This window comes from Gastrolobium bilobum, unplaced genomic scaffold (assembly GCF_033153095.1).
Source record: "Gastrolobium bilobum isolate Gb01-03AN ecotype WA unplaced genomic scaffold, APGP_CSIRO_Gbil_v1 utg9057, whole genome shotgun sequence".
NCBI lineage: Eukaryota > Viridiplantae > Streptophyta > Magnoliopsida > Fabales > Fabaceae > Gastrolobium > Gastrolobium bilobum.
Window position 1 is genome coordinate 163568 of NW_026896087.1, and position 18458 is coordinate 182025.

General features: G+C 35.1%; 2 protein-coding genes and 1 long non-coding RNA gene across 5 annotated transcripts; 1 reads left to right on the plus strand and 2 right to left on the minus strand.

Annotated features, from left to right (window-relative positions):
• The first annotated feature begins 8524 nt into the window (after nucleotides 1-8524).
• LOC133297738 (uncharacterized) lies at nucleotides 8525-9867 on the plus strand. The gene is made up of 5 exons (XM_061496929.1): nucleotides 8525-8783; nucleotides 8878-9000; nucleotides 9166-9315; nucleotides 9411-9504; nucleotides 9573-9867. Exons 1-5 carry the CDS (start codon nucleotides 8525-8527, stop codon nucleotides 9865-9867), a joined length of 921 nt encoding a protein of 306 aa, XP_061352913.1.
• A 271-nt stretch (nucleotides 9868-10138) lies between these two features.
• LOC133297739 (protein MAIN-LIKE 2-like) lies at nucleotides 10139-11132 on the minus strand. The gene is made up of 2 exons (XM_061496930.1): nucleotides 10989-11132; nucleotides 10139-10906 (listed from the first exon to the last, which is right to left on the minus strand). The coding sequence occupies exons 1-2, from the start codon at nucleotides 11130-11132 to the stop codon at nucleotides 10139-10141; spliced, it is 912 nt and encodes a 303-aa protein (XP_061352914.1).
• A 1256-nt stretch (nucleotides 11133-12388) lies between these two features.
• On the minus strand, nucleotides 12389-17645 carry LOC133297741 (uncharacterized). Of its 3 annotated transcripts, none has more exons than XR_009749675.1 (4): nucleotides 17048-17645; nucleotides 15702-15766; nucleotides 13195-13261; nucleotides 12389-12722 (listed from the first exon to the last, which is right to left on the minus strand). It is a non-coding gene; the product is annotated as an uncharacterized LOC133297741 (long non-coding RNA). The 3 variants fall into 3 exon arrangements; XR_009749677.1 differs by having other exon boundaries at nucleotides 13195-14944; XR_009749676.1 differs by lacking the exon at nucleotides 13195-13261.
• Nucleotides 17646-18458: the final 813 nt, after the last annotated feature.

An 18458-nucleotide genomic window follows, 5' to 3' on the forward strand; every position in this document is an offset into this window, starting at 1 on the left:
CTGTCGTCTTTAAAAACAGTTGCTCCACCTCCCTTGACCACCCGTTGCTGCCGGTAAACGAGGTTGTTGTTTTGTTCCACTGCCTTTAAGTCTAATGCTGCTGATTGCTGATAACTGATTCAGAACAACAACAACAACTAATACATCACCACAAATCCATTGTGAGTTGTTCCTGCTTTGTTGTTTGTTTGGTTTCCTTGCTTTTTTCAGATTCCAAAAGTGACATGATCGTGTTAAATTATACTGAGAGGATCCATTTTCGCTATCATTTCTTATTTTTTTAAGTTTAACTTGAATCAATGTTGCTAAGTGAGTTCATCTCTTCACTTTGGGGTTGGGGTTAAATTATAGTTATTAAACTTAAATTAACTATTCATATCTATTTGATTGGATATCCTAATTCCTACCACATTAACTTTTTAAAATATAATAAAATAAAAATATTACAATTCATTCAAACTTAGGTTTAATATTTCTCCTACAAATATGAGATAATTTGTTTTCTGCACGTAAATGCAAATGAGTGTATCCTACTTTTTTATTTTTCACACTCTTCTTCTGATAGAATCCCAATCCAATTATGTGCAGGAAAAATATTAGCTCCTTAAAAATTATGCATAAATAATTTTAATATAAAATTAATTTTGTCATGATATGGAGATCTGTCTTAAAAAAAAAATTAATAAACCAGCAATTTAACTTAACTATTTAAAAAATAACAGCTAATTAAAATGAAAAGAAAAAGGTTACAGACAAGTTACAATTAACAAATTAGATCCATATCAAGTGCAACTTAACTTTTCTTAATTTATTTACCTTAGGGGTTTTTATATTTTATCTTACAATATTTCCTACATTATAAATTCATGACATCTGATTATTTATATTTCTCATTTGTTTTTTTCTTCTTAATCTAACCAATAATTCAGACAAATACAAATTTTTAAGTAAACGGCCCAATCAAGAGACTTGTTGATTATGTTTATTAGCTGTAACGCACCCGTTTCAATATTATAAAAGGAAAAGTTCATAACCTTGTGATTTATTATTTTATCACTTAGACTTCTATTTTTTTTTATCGATTATTTCTTTGTGATTTTTTTTTCATCCAAATTCACCTTTAACTCTGTTTGTAGTTGAGCTAACTTATTCATTTTACCCTATGCCAATTACAAGTGATACTTTTGTAAACCATAAGGGAGTTTATGAACTTGCAATTGCAACTATCTAAACTCCTCCTATCTAAGTTCAGCCTTAAACCAATTCACTTTTAAAAGAAGGGAAAAACTATTTTTATGTTATAATTAGATTAGTTTTCTCTCCTTTGCATTCTTCGATAACTGTGCAGTCTTTTTTTCTTTTTTTTCTTTATTTTTTCAGGTTGTAAGGTCCATATATTTGTCTCTATGACATGAAATAATTTATCTTCTTTAACATGATATTAATAACACCCTTAAAAGGATGGGAGAAATTATACTTACTACATCTCTTTTTTATTATCTCTTACCATTAAATCTTAATCGTTGATTTTCATCAATCTAACAGTTGTAATTTATGGGATCATACTTATTAATTAATTATTAATTTTTAATAAATTACAACCGTTAAGTTAATGAAAATCAACGGTTAAAATTTGGTAATAAGAGATAATAAAAAAAATATGTAATAAATATAACATTTCCCTAAAAGAATTACCCCAAATTATGACCTTCCATCGAACACAAGAAAATATCCTAATAACAAATAACGAAGAGAAGTAACTTACAACTCCAAATATATTGAAGAAATAATGTTTCAAATGATGAAGAATGAAAGAGATATTTACAAAGATAAATATTTTGACACTACAATTGCATGTTTAGAATTCCAAAACTGACTTAAACTACGCTCTTTTCAAGAGAGAACATTGTTTTTAGGGAAAAGTGTCTATACATTTAAATTACACAACTTACATCCTTTTACTCTCACAAAAAGGTGGGACCCACAACTTTATTTTTTTTTGTCAACTCTCTCTCCTCCTTTATCTGTCTCTTTCTCTCTCTTAAAATGACACAACTTTACATCCTTCAAAATTATACACACTTTTCCCTTGTTTTTAATTGATAAATGCCCATGGAAGACCGGTGATACCGCCATCATTCAGCACCAAGGCGAAGCCTGCATCATAACTTGTCACAGCTAACTTAAAATTTCAAGTAAATGACCTGTATACCGAACAATGTCCTTTAGCCGGAACAACGTTGAAGGTGAGCATGAAGATGCAGTGTCGGGTGGATTCAATGGCAGCGGATGAGTGACGCAACAAAGAAGAAAAAGGATAAATCGGAACGAGCTTTCTGATCACAGGTCAGGTCAGGATGAAGCAATAGTTCACCAATATCTCTGACAACTAGAGTATGTCGACCTGTACACTATAGTTTCCTTTACAGTACAGCAGCCTAGCATTTATTGGCGTCTGAAGTGAGGCGCTAACTTCACAATAATGTGACTATGTTGACTTGTACAGTCCGGCAAAACGGGCTCGGTTTGGTGGGTCAATCTGCTCAACTCATCAAACGGAGTTGGATAGACTAAGTTTTTTAACCCATCTCAAAAGCAAAACAGGGCGGGGCGGACTGAGTTTTTCAGCTCATTTTCAAAAACAAAGCGGGGCGGGGCAGACTAACTAATTTTTTGGCGGGTTGATGGCGGGTTGGGGCGGGGCGGGGCGGCCCGCCCACTTTGCCACCTCTATTGACCAGCAACATGAAAATTAAGGATTTGAATCCTCTTACCTAAAAAATTGATAACGTGGTCATATTATTTGATAACAACCACTCATTTTTACTTATTAATATAAGAGATAAAAAAATATGTGATTTTTAAATAATTGATAATGATCAAATAACATGATCACATGGTCATTTTTTCACGAAATGATCCAAATTCGAAAGTTAATTAAGCTGGATCGAACAACCAGTCGGACAGGAAATCATATAACGTTGTGGGGCTACGAGAGCTGCGCCCTTCAAAAACAAAAGTTTCTTCCCACACTTATAACGAGGATAGTTTGTGAACTCACCAAGTCAACTAACATAGGTCATAGTTTACCAATTTTTTTAATAAATAAAATTACTACCAGATGACATGTATAAAGAGATTTGTACTACCAAAACATTAATAAAAATATTGCGGAGAGATGCATGTAACCAATTTTCTTGAAACGTTAGCCCACCGAGTTGATAGCTAGCTAGGATGATGGTGATGATGACATGGGTTGGTTACACAGGCGACTTTCTAATAGCAGTTCCGGAGGTGGGCAGATCAAAATCACAGGGACATCATCCACTCCTTCGACACCAATCAACTTTTGTGTGACCAGTCGGGATGAAAAAGAGATAATCGCAAGACAAGTATATCGATGGCACTAGTAATAAATAGAGACGGAACTAGAGTGGGGATAGAGGGTGGGCCTCCATCTCCATTAAAATTTGATGAGAAAATTATATATATATATATATATATATATATATATATATATATATATAAATTGTATTTTAATAATATTATAAAATGTGTGTGAGTGGATAAATTACTGACATACGTGAGCATGAAGAAGAGGAAGCACAAAACCCCAACGGCTCAAATCAAACTTCTGAAAATTGTTGAGCCTGCAATTGCAAGAAAAGACAACTGAATAGGAAGCACAAGAATTTTTCATTGAAGGGGGACGTTGGACTCAATCTTGAAACACTCTTCAAGTACCTCCTCATTCTTCACTTTTCAGTGATAGTTAATAACGTCTCAACCTCTCTTACCTTCTTTTGGGGTAAAATTTAAGAAAATGGTTCAGCTTTTGCATTTTCATTTTTCATTCAGCTTCTCCTAATTATACTAGTTTGAAAAGTCAAGGACGATTTTGATTATGAAGAAGTCAAAGAGAAGTTAAATATTTCTAGGATTAAAATATTAAAAAGTGGGGGGCTTGATTCGGTATTTCATTTGCCAAAATTTAGGTTATATGTTTCAAAAAAGAAAAAACAAGAGTGTGCAAGAAGAAAACAAAAAATAGTGAAAACAGAGAAAGAGAGTGTCGTAGCACTTAAATGAGGCATTTTGTTAGAGAAGGAAAAAAAATTTATCGAAAAAAATATTTTCCGAGAATATGATGCGAATTTTTTTTTCTGGGTAAGTTACTAAAAGATGTTTGGTAGGCCAAAATTTTTCGGGGAATGTTAAGTTAATTTTAATGATGTTGTGTGTTAATTTTCCCACCACATGGAAAAAAACAATTCCACCCTTCAATAGTAATCTTCTCCAACTATTTTACATAGAAAAGCAAATTATGGGAAAAAAAATTTCTCAACCATATTTTTACTTTACCTCCTATCAAACATAGGCAAATAATTTTCCAATCATTTTGCTAGGAATTTTTTTTTTCAACTCCTACCAAACAGGGATTGTGAGATTAAAAAATTGTTGTGTGTTCTTCTAAATTATTCTTAATCTCTTTAAATTTCCAACAAATTTAGCTATAAAAAGAATGAAAGTACATATATAACTTTGTGGGTATCTAATTTATTGATAATGGATAACATGATTTATTTATAGGTTCGCCTCTTCTGCAGTAATAACATATGAAATTTTTTGTAGCAAACATATTTACACATGTGGATTCTGACATTTACAAAGAAAGAAAAAAGTCAGGATCTGCATGCGTAAAATAAAATCAAGAACAAACTTCGAAATAAAATAGAAGACCAATTTCTTGATGATTCTTTGATTACATACAATAAAAAAGAAATTGTTTTGAGTTTTAACACGGATCAATTATATATGAGTTTAACAATAAGAAAATACATAAAATAAGAGTCAAATGAAGTGATCTTAATCTTTGTAATAGATTGTTTTTATTTTTTTTATATTAGATCTATATTATATTTTAAATATTTTTGTTTATAATATAATATTTTTTATTTTCGCCCCCCGTCATTAAAATTCCTGCGTCCGCCCCTGGTAATAAAGAAGTTAGTGTTCCAAGTACTAGTTTATTATTTTTATTTAAGTTGGACAATTCAAATGAGAGATTTGATTTAAAATTAATTAATAAGTAAAATAAAAACAAGAACAAAATGCAAAATCAAATATTCAAGCAATCAAGAAAAGCGTAGTTTTAGATTTGATTTTCCTCAATCTTCTCTTTATGTTCTGAATTAAAACTTTAATTAATTGCACTTTTTATATTGTCAATTAATTCATCTAATTTAGTTAAAATTCAATCTCTTGGTATTCTAACCCTTTAATCCCTTAAGAGAATCATAATTTCTTGATGCTTCTCAAAAGGATTTAAGCATTATAATCAATAATCATAAAAATGGTATAAGGATTGCCCAATTCATATGTCTATCCGTAAATTCATACAAATCAATGATGAATTTACAACCCCGATTCATATACCAACAATTATATTGTCATACATAAACCTTAGATCAGTCTATAAGAAGATTGACTCATAGAAGCATGAAGAACAGGAAAATTCATTCAATATAGAAAGGGGAAATTGCATTAAAAATTAATTCAGAAATATAAAGATTCAATAGGGTTCCATCTAACCCTCACTACAAAGAAAATTAGCTACGAAGCTTTTGATCAATTGAGATTGAAGATTACTGAAGGGAGAGAGAGAAACATGTTTTCATGCTTTGGAGCATTGGAAACAGGTGGAACTCACAAAAGCGCTGGAAACTCTGAAGATTCAACAAGTTATTGTCAATGGAAGGTTAAAAGAGCATAAAAACACCCAAAATAGGGAGATCAGATTACACAAGAAGAGTCAAAGTAAAAAAAACTTGAAGGCATCTCAGGAAGTAAAGACAAAAATTTATAAAACCAAAAATATCCATCATCAAGTGCAAATAGTTTCAATTCACATGGAACAAACCATGTAAACTTACATATACAAATACAGTGAAAAAACTATAAGGAGAAATTCTACACGGCCTGAATAGACATATCTTGGGGTCCCTCTTCTGCATCCCAATCTGAAGGTAAATTCACTTATACTCATATGTCTGAAGGTATGTATTTAGGGGTGTGCATGGAGCGGTTCATAACCGATTTTAACAAAAAAATCGAACCGAACCGGTTTTATTCTTTTAAAACTGGTTTTTAATTTTCTATCCAAAACCGGTTTATGGTTTATAAACGGTTTTGATTTAAAACCAGTTTTAAATAGGTTTTAATTCAAAGCCGGTTATGAACAATAAATCGGTTATCAAGTTCAAAAACAGTTTTTTAACAAATTCAAAATAGTTTTTGATGGATTGTGCTATTTTTATAAGTAGTCGTTTGTTTCTCCCGGATATAGGTAGTTGACCAACTATTTCTTGCAAGAATCTTCATTGTTTTGGAACTCTCCGGACAAAATGATTCTTATAGAAATTGTTTCACGTTGTTTTTTAAAGTGATTGGTAGAAGAACAATTGAATTATTTTAAAATTATAAAAAAATTGCTAAGAGTTTCATTTGAACTGATGGAAGAAGGTATGGGTAGGGGTGTTCAAAATATCCAAAAGAACTAAATCAATCCATAACCAAACTGCTCCACATTTTAAAAACTGATTATTTTTAAAAATCAGTTTCATATGAAACTGTATTTTATTTTTATAAACTAGTTATTACCAAATCATAAAAATAATTGGTTATCATGGTTATCCATAACCAATTATTTTTATCGGGTAAATTGAAAGGTTGCATCCTAATAAAGCAAACAGTAACAAAATTCACAATCCGAAGAACAAGGACTCACATCGGAGGCATTGCTGATGAGTTCGCGAAGGAAAATTTCCTTGTTGCTGTAGAAGGTGTTGATGATAAGGCTGAGTAGTTGGTTTATCTCGGCTTGGAATGCCTTCGCCCATCTGAACATCCGCCATAGAAACCAATCGAGAACGTATTGCAGAGCGCGAAGAAGAATAACGCAATGAAAGCTTTCTTGTTTTATTCTTGATTGAGTGAGGAGAGAATAAGGGAATTTAATTATAGAGTTGTTTGGTTATGGATAACAATGGATAACCAATTTTTTTTATGGTTTGGTAAATAACCAGTTTAAAAAATAAAATGCAGTTACATATGAAACCGGTTTTTAAAAATAACCAATTTTTAAGATGTGGAACAGTTTGGTTATGGATCGGTTTGGTTCATTTGGACATTTTGAACTCCCCTATATGTATTTCACTCATACTTCACTGAATCAACACTACCATAAACTTGGTTATATTGTCACTCTCCATAGTCTCAATGGTATACAAAATAGATTAAGAGGTCTTTTATTAAAGCTATAATGTGGCCTGACTAAAGGGAAAGAAAGAAATGCTGCAAAAAAAACACATAGCTACAAGATTAGAAGTCAGAATCAAAGAGGAATAATAAACATCATTATATAATACATTTTTTCTTTATCGATTCTTCCTCCTTTGAATTTTTTCACACCCTTTTATTCATGAAACACAATACTTCTGCAATAAATAGACTTTCTTTTTCTTTCTTTTTGTTCTACTATATATACTCTCTCTTTTATTTAACCACATCATATATATGTTATTGACTTTTTCCCTTTTCATCGTTATCTCTCATATATCAACAATTCAATTATAAAAATGGCGCTCAATCCTCACTCTCTAATTATAAAATCCAATCTAAATTAGGTTATGATATATATATATATATATATATATATATATATATATATATATATATATAGTGGCTATTCAAAATTATAGGTCATCAAGAACAAATAGGCCAAGGCTCAAGGGGCTTAAACAATGGAATAACATATAAGTGGTTATTTAGCTATCTAGCTTACAGGGGCAAAAAAATTAATTTAATGTTTTTTAATAAAATAATTACGCATTTATTACAGTTTTAAAAATGATTACGGATCTACTGCACAATGTGACGCCCCTTTTGGGCATCACATGTGACGCCCCATTAGGGCGTCACATTGCGCACCCTATATATTCCCCTTCCACTCTTACAAACTCTTCACACCTCTTCTCTCATCTTATATCTCTTCTCTACCAAAATTCCTAACATCATACATACATAATCCTTCATCTTTAATTTAGTATTTGAATTTTATTTCTTATTCTATTTAAGAATGAGTTCAAATCCTAATTCTGCTCGTGTTGTGTTATATTACAATGGAAGGAAGGTAGAAGGTCGACGAGGTGTCATGTTTGAAGGTGAAAAAAGGCTGACACGTATCCAACGCAATGCAACCATTGGCGAACTGCATCAGAGAATTCGGCAGAAGTTAAGTCTTCAAGCCAACCAATGTATCTCTCAGATCACGACAAGGTTATGGAAATGTGATAAATACATTAGTTTGCAAGTGGTTGACGATGAAGATGTTGAGATGACAATGGAAGAATTTTTCAACCAGTCAAGGACAGATTTTCTGGAGTTGTATATCGACATCGCCGCAGCGGAGAATGTTCCATTACCGGTGAGGTCAGTTGATTTAAATTCTCCCCGTCTTCCATCAATGTCTGCCACTCATGCGTCTCCAGTTGGAAACTTTTCTGAGGGAGATGAGAATGATCCTACTTGGGAAATGCACGACGACGACGATGATGAAAACATCACAATGGAAGAACGTCTTCTGGAGGAGGATGCTAGTGCTTCAGATGGAGATGAAGGTGGTGAGATGGGTGCGTCACAAATCCCAGTCTACCATGAACCGGTGGTCGCACAAATGCCGCAATTTCATGACATTGTGTCTACTCCATTACGTAATCATCAAGGTAATTGATATAATTTGTATATACTTGAGTTGATACCTGATTTAATATCTGATTTAGGAAGTTTGTATTAAAAACTTTTAATTATCAGATGCAGGTGACGAAGCTGTTATTCCCTTTTGGCAAGGAATTCCACATTATTCGTACATTGATTGGAGTTATCGGAGTGAACAAGAATCATGCACTGATGGTACGGTTTCAGGATCGGGTTCAATACAAGGTCTGTGGCAACTGGGAGACAAGTTATTTGTGAACCAAGAATTTGCAACAAAAAAAGATGTCCAAATGGCACTTAAGCACAACCTGATTAGGGAGCATCAAGAAGCAATTGTAATTGAGAGCACGGTTGCAAAGTTATCCATTAAATGTTGTGCGTACGATAAAGGTTTCCCGTGGCGCGTTAGGGCGATCAAACCAATGTTTGGTGAAAATTGGAAGATTACGAAATTGGGTGGAGATCACACTTGTTTGAATGAGCACATTTCCCAGGGACATAGACAGCTCGATGCAGACGTTATTGCGGATCTCGTTATAGGTACGTATTTATTTTCAATGACATGTCAACGTTTACATACTGTTGTGTCATTAAATTCGTTCTATGTTATCGAGTCCGTGACCTTTTCAATGCAGGGATGATAAGGGAAGAACCATCTGTCTCAATTTCTTTGTTTCAAGAAAGGATGACCTCTAAATATAGGTTTAAAGTTTCCTTCAGAAAGGCATGGTATGCGAAGCAGAAAGCGATGCAATTATGTACGGTGATTGGGAGGAATCATATGTTTTTTTGCCAAGGTGGTGCGAATACATGCTTCGCTTTTCTCCAGGTTCATTTTATCATATTCAAACAAATGATTTTTATGCGGAGCATGGGTTAGTTACTGGAAAAAAGGTGTTTCTTCGCATGTTTTGGACGTTTAGACAGTGTTGTGAGGCGTTCAAATTTGCCAAACCAGTCATCCAGATTGATGGAATGCATTTGTATGGGAAGTACAAAGGCAAATTGTTGGTGGCCATAGCCCAAGATGGAAATGATGAATGTTTACCGATCGCTTTTGCCATCGTTGAAGGTGAAACCTTGGAAGCATGAGACTATTTCCTTGTTAATATTCGTGCTCATGTTACTGACATGTCAAACATATGCCTTATCTCTGATCGTCATCGTATCATAATATCTACTGTGGAGAATAAACCTAATTGGCTGCCACCAAATACATATCACGTCTTTTGTATTCGTCATATTGCAAGCAACTTCAATCAAAATTTTCGGAATGAGGGTTTGAAGCGGATGTTGAAGAACTTAGGTAAACTCATTCATAGATCCGTATTTATTTATTTCCATTATTTGTCTCTATTTATGATTAAATCGATGATGTCCAATTCGTGCAGGCTATACTCCGGCCATAGTTGATTTTGAAAGGAATCTTGCGAGCTTCCATGAAAGTAGTCCTCAAATTGCTGAGTGGATTGATGCCATCCCTAAGGAAAAGTGGTCGCGTGCCTACGATCTTGAAGGTCGGAGGTCCATAATACGTGTCTGGCTCTGGATAAGGAGGAAGGGGTAGAGCAATGGATGGGAATCGTATCCATGCCCAAATCTGAAGAAGAATATGGCAACCACCCATGTCAGATCGACCGACATCTATACACTCGCACAAATTCCTGAACAAGTGTGCCAGAACCGCAAATCCCCAGCTGAAACGGCCAATCTCATCAAATCTTCCCACAAGCAATGGGACTAGCTGACAACCGATATTGCTACCTCCAGACTTGTCCGCCAGCAACCAACACCCCAACATGTGGGCAATGTGCGCCCTTGTGAAATATATCTCGCGATCATGATCCCCAGCATGATCAGTCCACCGGGTATATAACCGATCTAAGAATGAGATGCGGAGGTCACCTGAATGATGGAACTCATTGGCCTCTGGAACCGCGCCAAAAGCAGCAGCACAAACAACGGGCCAATCCTCATTTGTAGATCCGACAACGACAATACCATCAGTGGGCAATCCCAATATGTCGGCCACATCCTGTAAGGTGATAGTCATCTCACCTTGCGTCATGTGGAATGTATGTGTCTCTGGTCTCCACCTCTCGACCAGAGCACTAATTAATGAGGCATCGATCTGAAATAAATTATACAATTATCACGTGTTGACGAATGGTATTGTATAATTACATAAATACAATACGTCGTAAATCACATACCTGGATATATCGCATCCGGGCAACATGGATAAATCCAGCCTGTGTGAGGTAGTCTGTGACCACCTCTGGAATAGCCCTGGTAGGTGGCCCCCCTGTGGTTTGCCACGCCTGGTCTTCAGTCTCCTCACATGCTCCGTATTCCATACTCGTTGTGAAATATGGGCACACTGCGTCCTCTTACGAAGGACATCATATCTGTAAGGCCCAGGTATGATGTACATGCTAGGATCAGTAGGCTCTGCATCCGATGCAGAACCCGAAGGTGATGATGAATCAGCCATGACCCTAAACTCACCATAATATAAAACAACAATGAAATTAATCACATGTAACAACACATTTTATGTACTAATTAATTAAGAAATGCCCTAATTTATTATCAACAAAATTAAGTATAAACCCTACGTTTTTACTAGAATCGACATTAATGAAATATTATTAATACGTAGTACAGTCATTTATTTGTAATTAAATTATAATAAAACATCGGACACAAATTAAATCATACTGACATAATACTTAACCCTAAGTCACTAATAACTTAATAAATATATACTAAACATCACACCTAACTGACTACAAAATTATCAATACACTCTCACATTAATAATATCATAAAAAATTTACGAAGTCACTATCACTATTTTCTAAATCACTATCACAAAATAACATCATAAATATGTATTAATAATCATAACTACGTAACAAAAAAATTACTATATCATTACAACATTCATAGCATGGTACAAAATTTCTAAGTGACTATCCTAATGTTCTAAGTTTTTAATATACGATAAATCCTAACATGTTCGCAAGGTAGCATTGTAATTTAAACGTATACATAGCAGGTATTACGAACTTACCTAAGTTGGCAGAACTTCGCTACGAAAATCTTCGCGCTCGGTCGGGACCACAAACCGTGGTTAGAGAGAGGTGAAATAGTGAGAAGTGAAATGGTAAAAAAGGGGTATACATAGGGCACACATGAGACGCCCCATTAGGGCGTCTTCCCATAGGGTTAGACGCCTCAATGGGGCGTCACATTGTGCAATAAATGTGTAATTATTCTCAAAACTGCAATAAATACGTAAATATTTAATTAAAAAGCATTATTTAAATTTTTTTGCCAGCTTATAGGGGAAAAAATGCATCAATCATTTCAACAAGTACATACCACGGACTATTTTAAGCGAAAACAAAACAAATTCTAGATTGTTTTTGTAACACCCCGTGTATACCCGATTTGTTAACATATCATCGTATTAAGCTGCGCTTAATTAAAAATGCGGAATATCTTTTTCTTTTCAATTATGACGTCATTATACTTAGCCAAGTTGATTACTTAATCAATTTCATACAATATCGCCTGTATGTAAATTGCAAAAATACATCTAACTGAAATACCTCAATATATAGATAAAGTGAGTATCTATGTCACAGATCTACTACACATAGTCCGAACAATATCCTGATACATTAATACAACTCCAAATTAAACAAGACAATAAACAAGTCTACGTGGCATGGACAATCCCCATGCTCACCAATCAACAGAATAACCAACAAAGTCTCAACATATAAATCCATAAACTGAAGCTAAAAGCATAAGACAGTAAACAGGATCCAACATCCAATCATAACAGTATATCAGCAAAGCAGCATAAACATGTAACATCTATCAGCTAAGCTCTGGCCTCCTGCCACTAGAGGTCTCAACCCCCGCATTACCTGAACCTGAAATAAGCATTCCCCAAACGTGGGGTGAGATCTCTAAACCAGAAATCTCAGTAAGACAAGGGGTCCTCAAGGATCTTCCACCCCAAGCTCAATTACATGTGCAATATAAGTTCTAAAAACAGTAATTCAATATGAGTTCTCAAAACTATGCAGTGCAACAGATATTCATACCATGTGTGTTTAAACTATTCTACTGGCCAGAGAAATGCAGGAATACGTCTATTACCTACAGATAGTACATGGAACACCGCTTGCACCTCACCCACAGCCTCACCATATTGTATGTACTACATACTCAGGCTTACCGTATAGGTTGAACACCACATGCATATCATAAAGGCACTAACATATAACAGCTTAATAGCATTTCTAAAACATCAAAAGCAAGTAACACAGCATGCATATAACCATACCCCCATGGGACATGGTGGAACCACAACATGGCTAAACAGAGGACACGAAAGCTTACCTTGCAAGCTCACTATCCACTGCCAAGAGTCCACACAGCTCAAGTCCAACACACAGCAGATCACAATCTGATTAGGACCAGCAAGCATATCACCATTCATAGCTCATAAGCATAAACATAAAGACTACGTTTTCCTCTTACGATTTATGTCTTAAAGCTTCACACAAAGCCATAAGCCCTTAACCACTTGATTATGACTTAGTTCAATTAAAACAAAAGTTCAACCTCATCAATCTAGGGTCCACAAACCCCCAATAGCCTACTGTATGAACAATGCAGCTACTGTTCTTCGAAATCCCAGAATATCCGGATATATGTCGGGGGCATATCCGGATATCAATATCCGGATATCTCACTGGCTATATCCAGATATCAATATCCGAATATCCAGATCCCCATATCCGGATATCAATATCCGGATATTCCCAACCAAATATCCGAATATTTCACGACAGAACCCAGATTCTGCATTTCGTGAAAATCCAAACCAAAGGTCCAACTTTTTTCGATTACAGAAGCTTAAACATGCCTTTCTAAGTGTGTTAACCATTACCCAAACGTGTGGTTATCATCTTATCTTGTCACATGCATCAAGGTTCCATTTTTAAGCACTTAAACTCATGATTGAAGGTTGTAAGGCTTACCAAAGCTCAAAACTCAGTAAGAATGGCTCAAGGAGCTCACCAAACAACTCCTCAAGTTCTGACTTCCCAAGGAAAAACGAAAATGATGATCAAGGTTGGTACTTTCTTACCAAAGGTCACCACTTGGATCTCAAAGTGCCATGACCATGGCTTCCCAACACCCAAACAACACAAGGTCAGCACTCACACCCACTCACAGTGTCTGGAAACTCAGAATATACACTCACACTCTGTGACACCCTCCCCTGTACGTATCCAAGAGAAGTGTCTGCTAAAACCGATTAGAGTCGCAACGTTATCGTATAAAATTCTTATTATGAAAAAGAACATTTTGATGATACTAATTCAATCTTTCACCTGGAAGACTGGCTTCGTAAGATAGAATCAGCAAGTAATTTTAAAAGAAAACTTTCGCTGCACAACTCTAAATTTTCTTGAAAACAGTGTGCAACTTTATAAAATAACATAGCTTACTGAAATAATAATTTTCCTGAAAACCTGTCTGGCTGCAAAAATCATAATAAATTGAGCTTTCAGAATTTCATTGTAAAGTCTATATAATCTGAAACTAGACATGTGGGGCTTCAGGTACATATAAATTATGGCTCATTCGGAGTCCCGTAGCTCCCGGAACAGAACTCGCAAGGTGAGAGATAAATGAGTGAAAATATTTCCAAAACTACCTGACTTGAAAAAATCATAAAAATCTGCTTAGATGTTGTGGACACAAACTTTATATAATATGAAAATAGACACCTGGGGCTTTAAGTGCATATAAATTATACTCCAATCGGATGTATGTAGCCCCAGAAACAGAACTTGCAAAGTGCTCGAAAACTTAATCTCAAAATCCGAATTTAAACAGCAGAAATTGTTTTGTCCAAAATAAGATAACAGAATTTCACAAGTCTTAGCAAATACAATAATCAAGCTACTGTGTGTTCCCAAAATAAAATACTACATTCACTTGGTCAATCCCCAAAACAGTACATAACGTCAAGATTCAGCACAGCCAAATAAACAGCGACAAACAACATGATTTTAAAACTGCAGCACTCAACAACAGATATCCAAAATACTACTTCATCAAATGTTTTTACGTCCTCCTGCAATTTTATAAAAATTGAGCCGCCGAAGGGGTGAGAAAAATCCCAGTAGTGTGGCAGAAAATCCAGCAATGCAACAATGTTAATTTAAATACCGAATTTCCAAAATTGTCACATCATCAAATAGTTCCAGAACATATTCCATCATATAATCCAAGTGCGTATATAACGCCAAAATATTTATCAAGGTGCGTATATAACGCCAAAATATTTATCAAAGTGCGTATATAACGCCAAAATACTAATCAAAGTGCGTATATAACGCCAAAGTAATGTACGTTCATAGCACTGCAGTGCACGTACTACTAACTAACACAGTGGAGATTTCATAGGGCTCCCAAAGGTGAATTCCACTGGACCTATGCGGACTAAAGCCAAGTGTCCCATACCCTGGTACCGGAGGGATGCCTATATGATGCGTGCTCAAACGTATGCTTACTTTTATTATATACTTCAGTTTCCAAGATGAATGCATAATGTTGTATGCCATGACATGATTCGCACACACAAACAGAACAGATGAATTATGATGTGTGTATGCATGGCTAGATCATAATCATAATACATATATTTCTTGTATTTTTAATACCAAGCTGCCGAGTAATAAATACTTCCCAAAACAGAATTCGAACAGTTCTTATTCCAAATCGAATTATAATTGCCTTCCAACAGAATCAAAACAGAGCACGAGAGCAACAAATCAAAAATTCAAGTATTAAACTAACAGTCACAAAGGGGTAATCCACCGAACACTTACCTCGAGTCTTTAACATTTTTAATCAAACATCACCAATCAACCCACTCTTTTAGAGGTTAGCACACCTAACAAACATATGTACCAAGTCAGAATTTATCACATATATTTCCTATACATTATATAGCTTTCCCATTCTCCTAACTCCTTGGTTCATAATCGGTTTCCAGGTCCATATACTAAGAGAATTTTTTGCCGTAATATTAATTTACCAATTGTCCTTAATTTACAAAATCCAAGGTATTCAATACATGCATGTTAGGTTTTCAATCATTACTAAGTGCTTAGCATATTTATTTTATCTCTTCTACACATTATATAGTGTTTTCCACCCTTCTTAGTACTTGGTTTATAATCAAATTTCAAAGCTCATAACTAGCAAATTTTCAGATTTAAGGGTGCATGACTAATGGTTATCAATTGACAACACTCAAGGAGTCCTACGTATACAGGCAGATTCGGTTTGCACAGCTATTACCAAGAAGCTTAAAATCTTTTTAATTACATAACATGTTATACATGACTAGGAGGGTGATAGTGAGATCTGACATGTTGTCTACAATAATTCTTAATGCATTCAAGACTTGGTTCATCGAATAGATGCTTATAACTTTCATTCAACACAACTCTATCAATATCACTTAGGCATGAACTAACAGGTTATTTAACATGATGACTACAAGAGTTATAAACACACCCAAAGCCCAGTCCACATTAGACTTCATGGTTCTTTTACTACATACATTTTCTGGTTGAGAATTTATTTTACCAACAATTAACTAGAGGCAAAACCCTCGGTTCCAAGTACATACAGGTTCGGTTTATGACCAGAATTCATGTGCACAAAATTAATTTATTTTCATAACATTTTCTATAAGGCTTGCGGTTGTGGGAATAAGGTCTTAAGCAAGCTGTACATACAGTTTTAGCACAAGCAACGTTTAACGAGATTTCATAACTCAAGGACCGGTTCTCACACTATTAAGGGATTATTTTTCCAAGTTCCCTAAACATCAATTTCGACTTACAGTACCAATTTCAAGGCTGTACAAACAGAATTAAAACATGCAGGTTGTATAATTATTTTTCTAGCTAAAGGGCAGTCCAACAATTTAAATGGCTATATCCAAGTTCACAAAATTCAGCTTTGTATTAACATGCATCAACTCCTATGGCGGTTCAAAGGGCAGAATCAAGGCAAGAGAAATTACCAAAATACAATATCCCCCTTGTCAAACATGAGGGGACCGAATGGTGAGGAAAAAGGGTAGGAATAACAAGAATTATTTCCCTAGGTTACACATGCAAATCGAATGAGGAAAATAGGAGCTTGAGGTCCGAGTTCTTACCTTCCTTCAAGCATCCAAGATTAATCAGAAACCACACTCTCCAATGTCCCAAGAAGTCGAACCAGCTACATGCAATGGGAGAGGCGACTCACTCTAGGCAGAACCATGCTCCAGCAAAAGGGGAAGGCTTAATCAGAAATTGGTCAAGTGTGAACGAACAAGGAGGCAACGAAAATTTATCTCACCTCCTTGGTTGTAGACATGCAGCCGAACAAGAGAAGGAGAAGAATGAGATGAGTGTGCTTATAAACTTTGGTTATCCTCCTATGCTCACACGGTTTGAGGGAAGGATGAACGGAAGAAAATGCAAAATCATGCTTTGTGTTCCTCCTCTATGAGGCTCATGATTTTGAGAGGAATTAAGGCTGAGTTTGGTCCAGGGATGAAGTGAATAAGCAGGCAGCTTTGGGGTTTCCATAAGTGACGCATAGGAAAATGATGATGTTGGCTTTAATTCTGCAAGTAATAGAAGAAGGAATGAATGCAGATTCTTATGTTGTGATGCTTCTCTTGGGTTCACGGCTTTGAGGGAAGGAAGAGGAGAAAGCATAGCTGATCACCAATTAGCACCCAACGGCCAGCAAAGAATTTGGTTGTTTCTTGCCTCTACTAGGCGTGTAGGAGGGGATAAGTGGATAAGGGTTCTAGCTTTATTTTCAACCAATAAAATTACATGCATTCTGATTTCCCTATCACTTCTTAGGCGTGTAAGATAGCCATGTGGCTGCCTTGTTTTTGGACAAAAGGATAATTACCTAAGTTGCTTTTAATTCATGATATGCATTCACCTCCACCATGGTATTTTAAATAATTTCCTAATGAGTCATTTATCTCATGTAATCTACTAGTAACCATTATTTCATGTTCCCTTTTTTACTAATGTTTTGAATTCTTAAAATACATATATTTTCATTAGAATAATTTTTCCTAAATTAAATCAAGTCTACCCTAAATAGATATTTGGAATTCGAATCCCACAAGCTTCCACGTTCCTATTGACAATTTAATTAACCTCCTGATTTTGCGGGATGTTACACACTTCCTCTCCAAGCAAGCTCTCAAGTGTATGCAAGCTCAAGGATGAAGAAACCAAGTAAAAGATGGCAACTTGGCTCACAAGAGGTGGAGGAAGGAAATAGAGCAGTGTTTTCTGGTCAACCACCAAGAAGACCCACGTAGCAACAGAATTCTAGGGTTGTGTGCCCAAAGAATGAGTATTTATAGTCATATAATCAATAAACACATAGTATTAACCTTAGTTGCTACGCTTAGCATTTTAATTCCAAACTCAGGATTCTTAACCTACTCAATTTTACAAGAATTATCATATTTTTATTATATTTTTCGGAGCACCTTTCCGGTACGCGCTTTTCATAGCCAGTATCAGTTTCTGGCATCAGTTCTCATTATT

Bases quoted from the DNA above. Each gene is read 5' to 3' on its own strand.
- LOC133297738 (XM_061496929.1), top strand. From the start codon at position 8,525: ATGTCTGCCACTCATGCGTCTCCAGTTGGAAACTTTTCTGAGGGAGAT. The intron at 9,316-9,410 runs GTACGTATTTAT...TTTTCAATGCAG, and splicing joins TATTGCGGATCTCGTTATAG to GGATGATAAGGGAAGAACCA. The intron at 9,505-9,572 runs GTATGCGAAGCA...TTTTTTGCCAAG, and splicing joins GTTTCCTTCAGAAAGGCATG to GTGGTGCGAATACATGCTTC.
- LOC133297739 (XM_061496930.1), bottom strand. From the start codon at position 11,132: ATGGAATACGGAGCATGTGAGGAGACTGAAGACCAGGCGTGGCAAACC. The intron at 10,907-10,988 runs GTATGTGATTTA...AATTTATTTCAG, and splicing joins CCCGGATGCGATATATCCAG to ATCGATGCCTCATTAATTAG.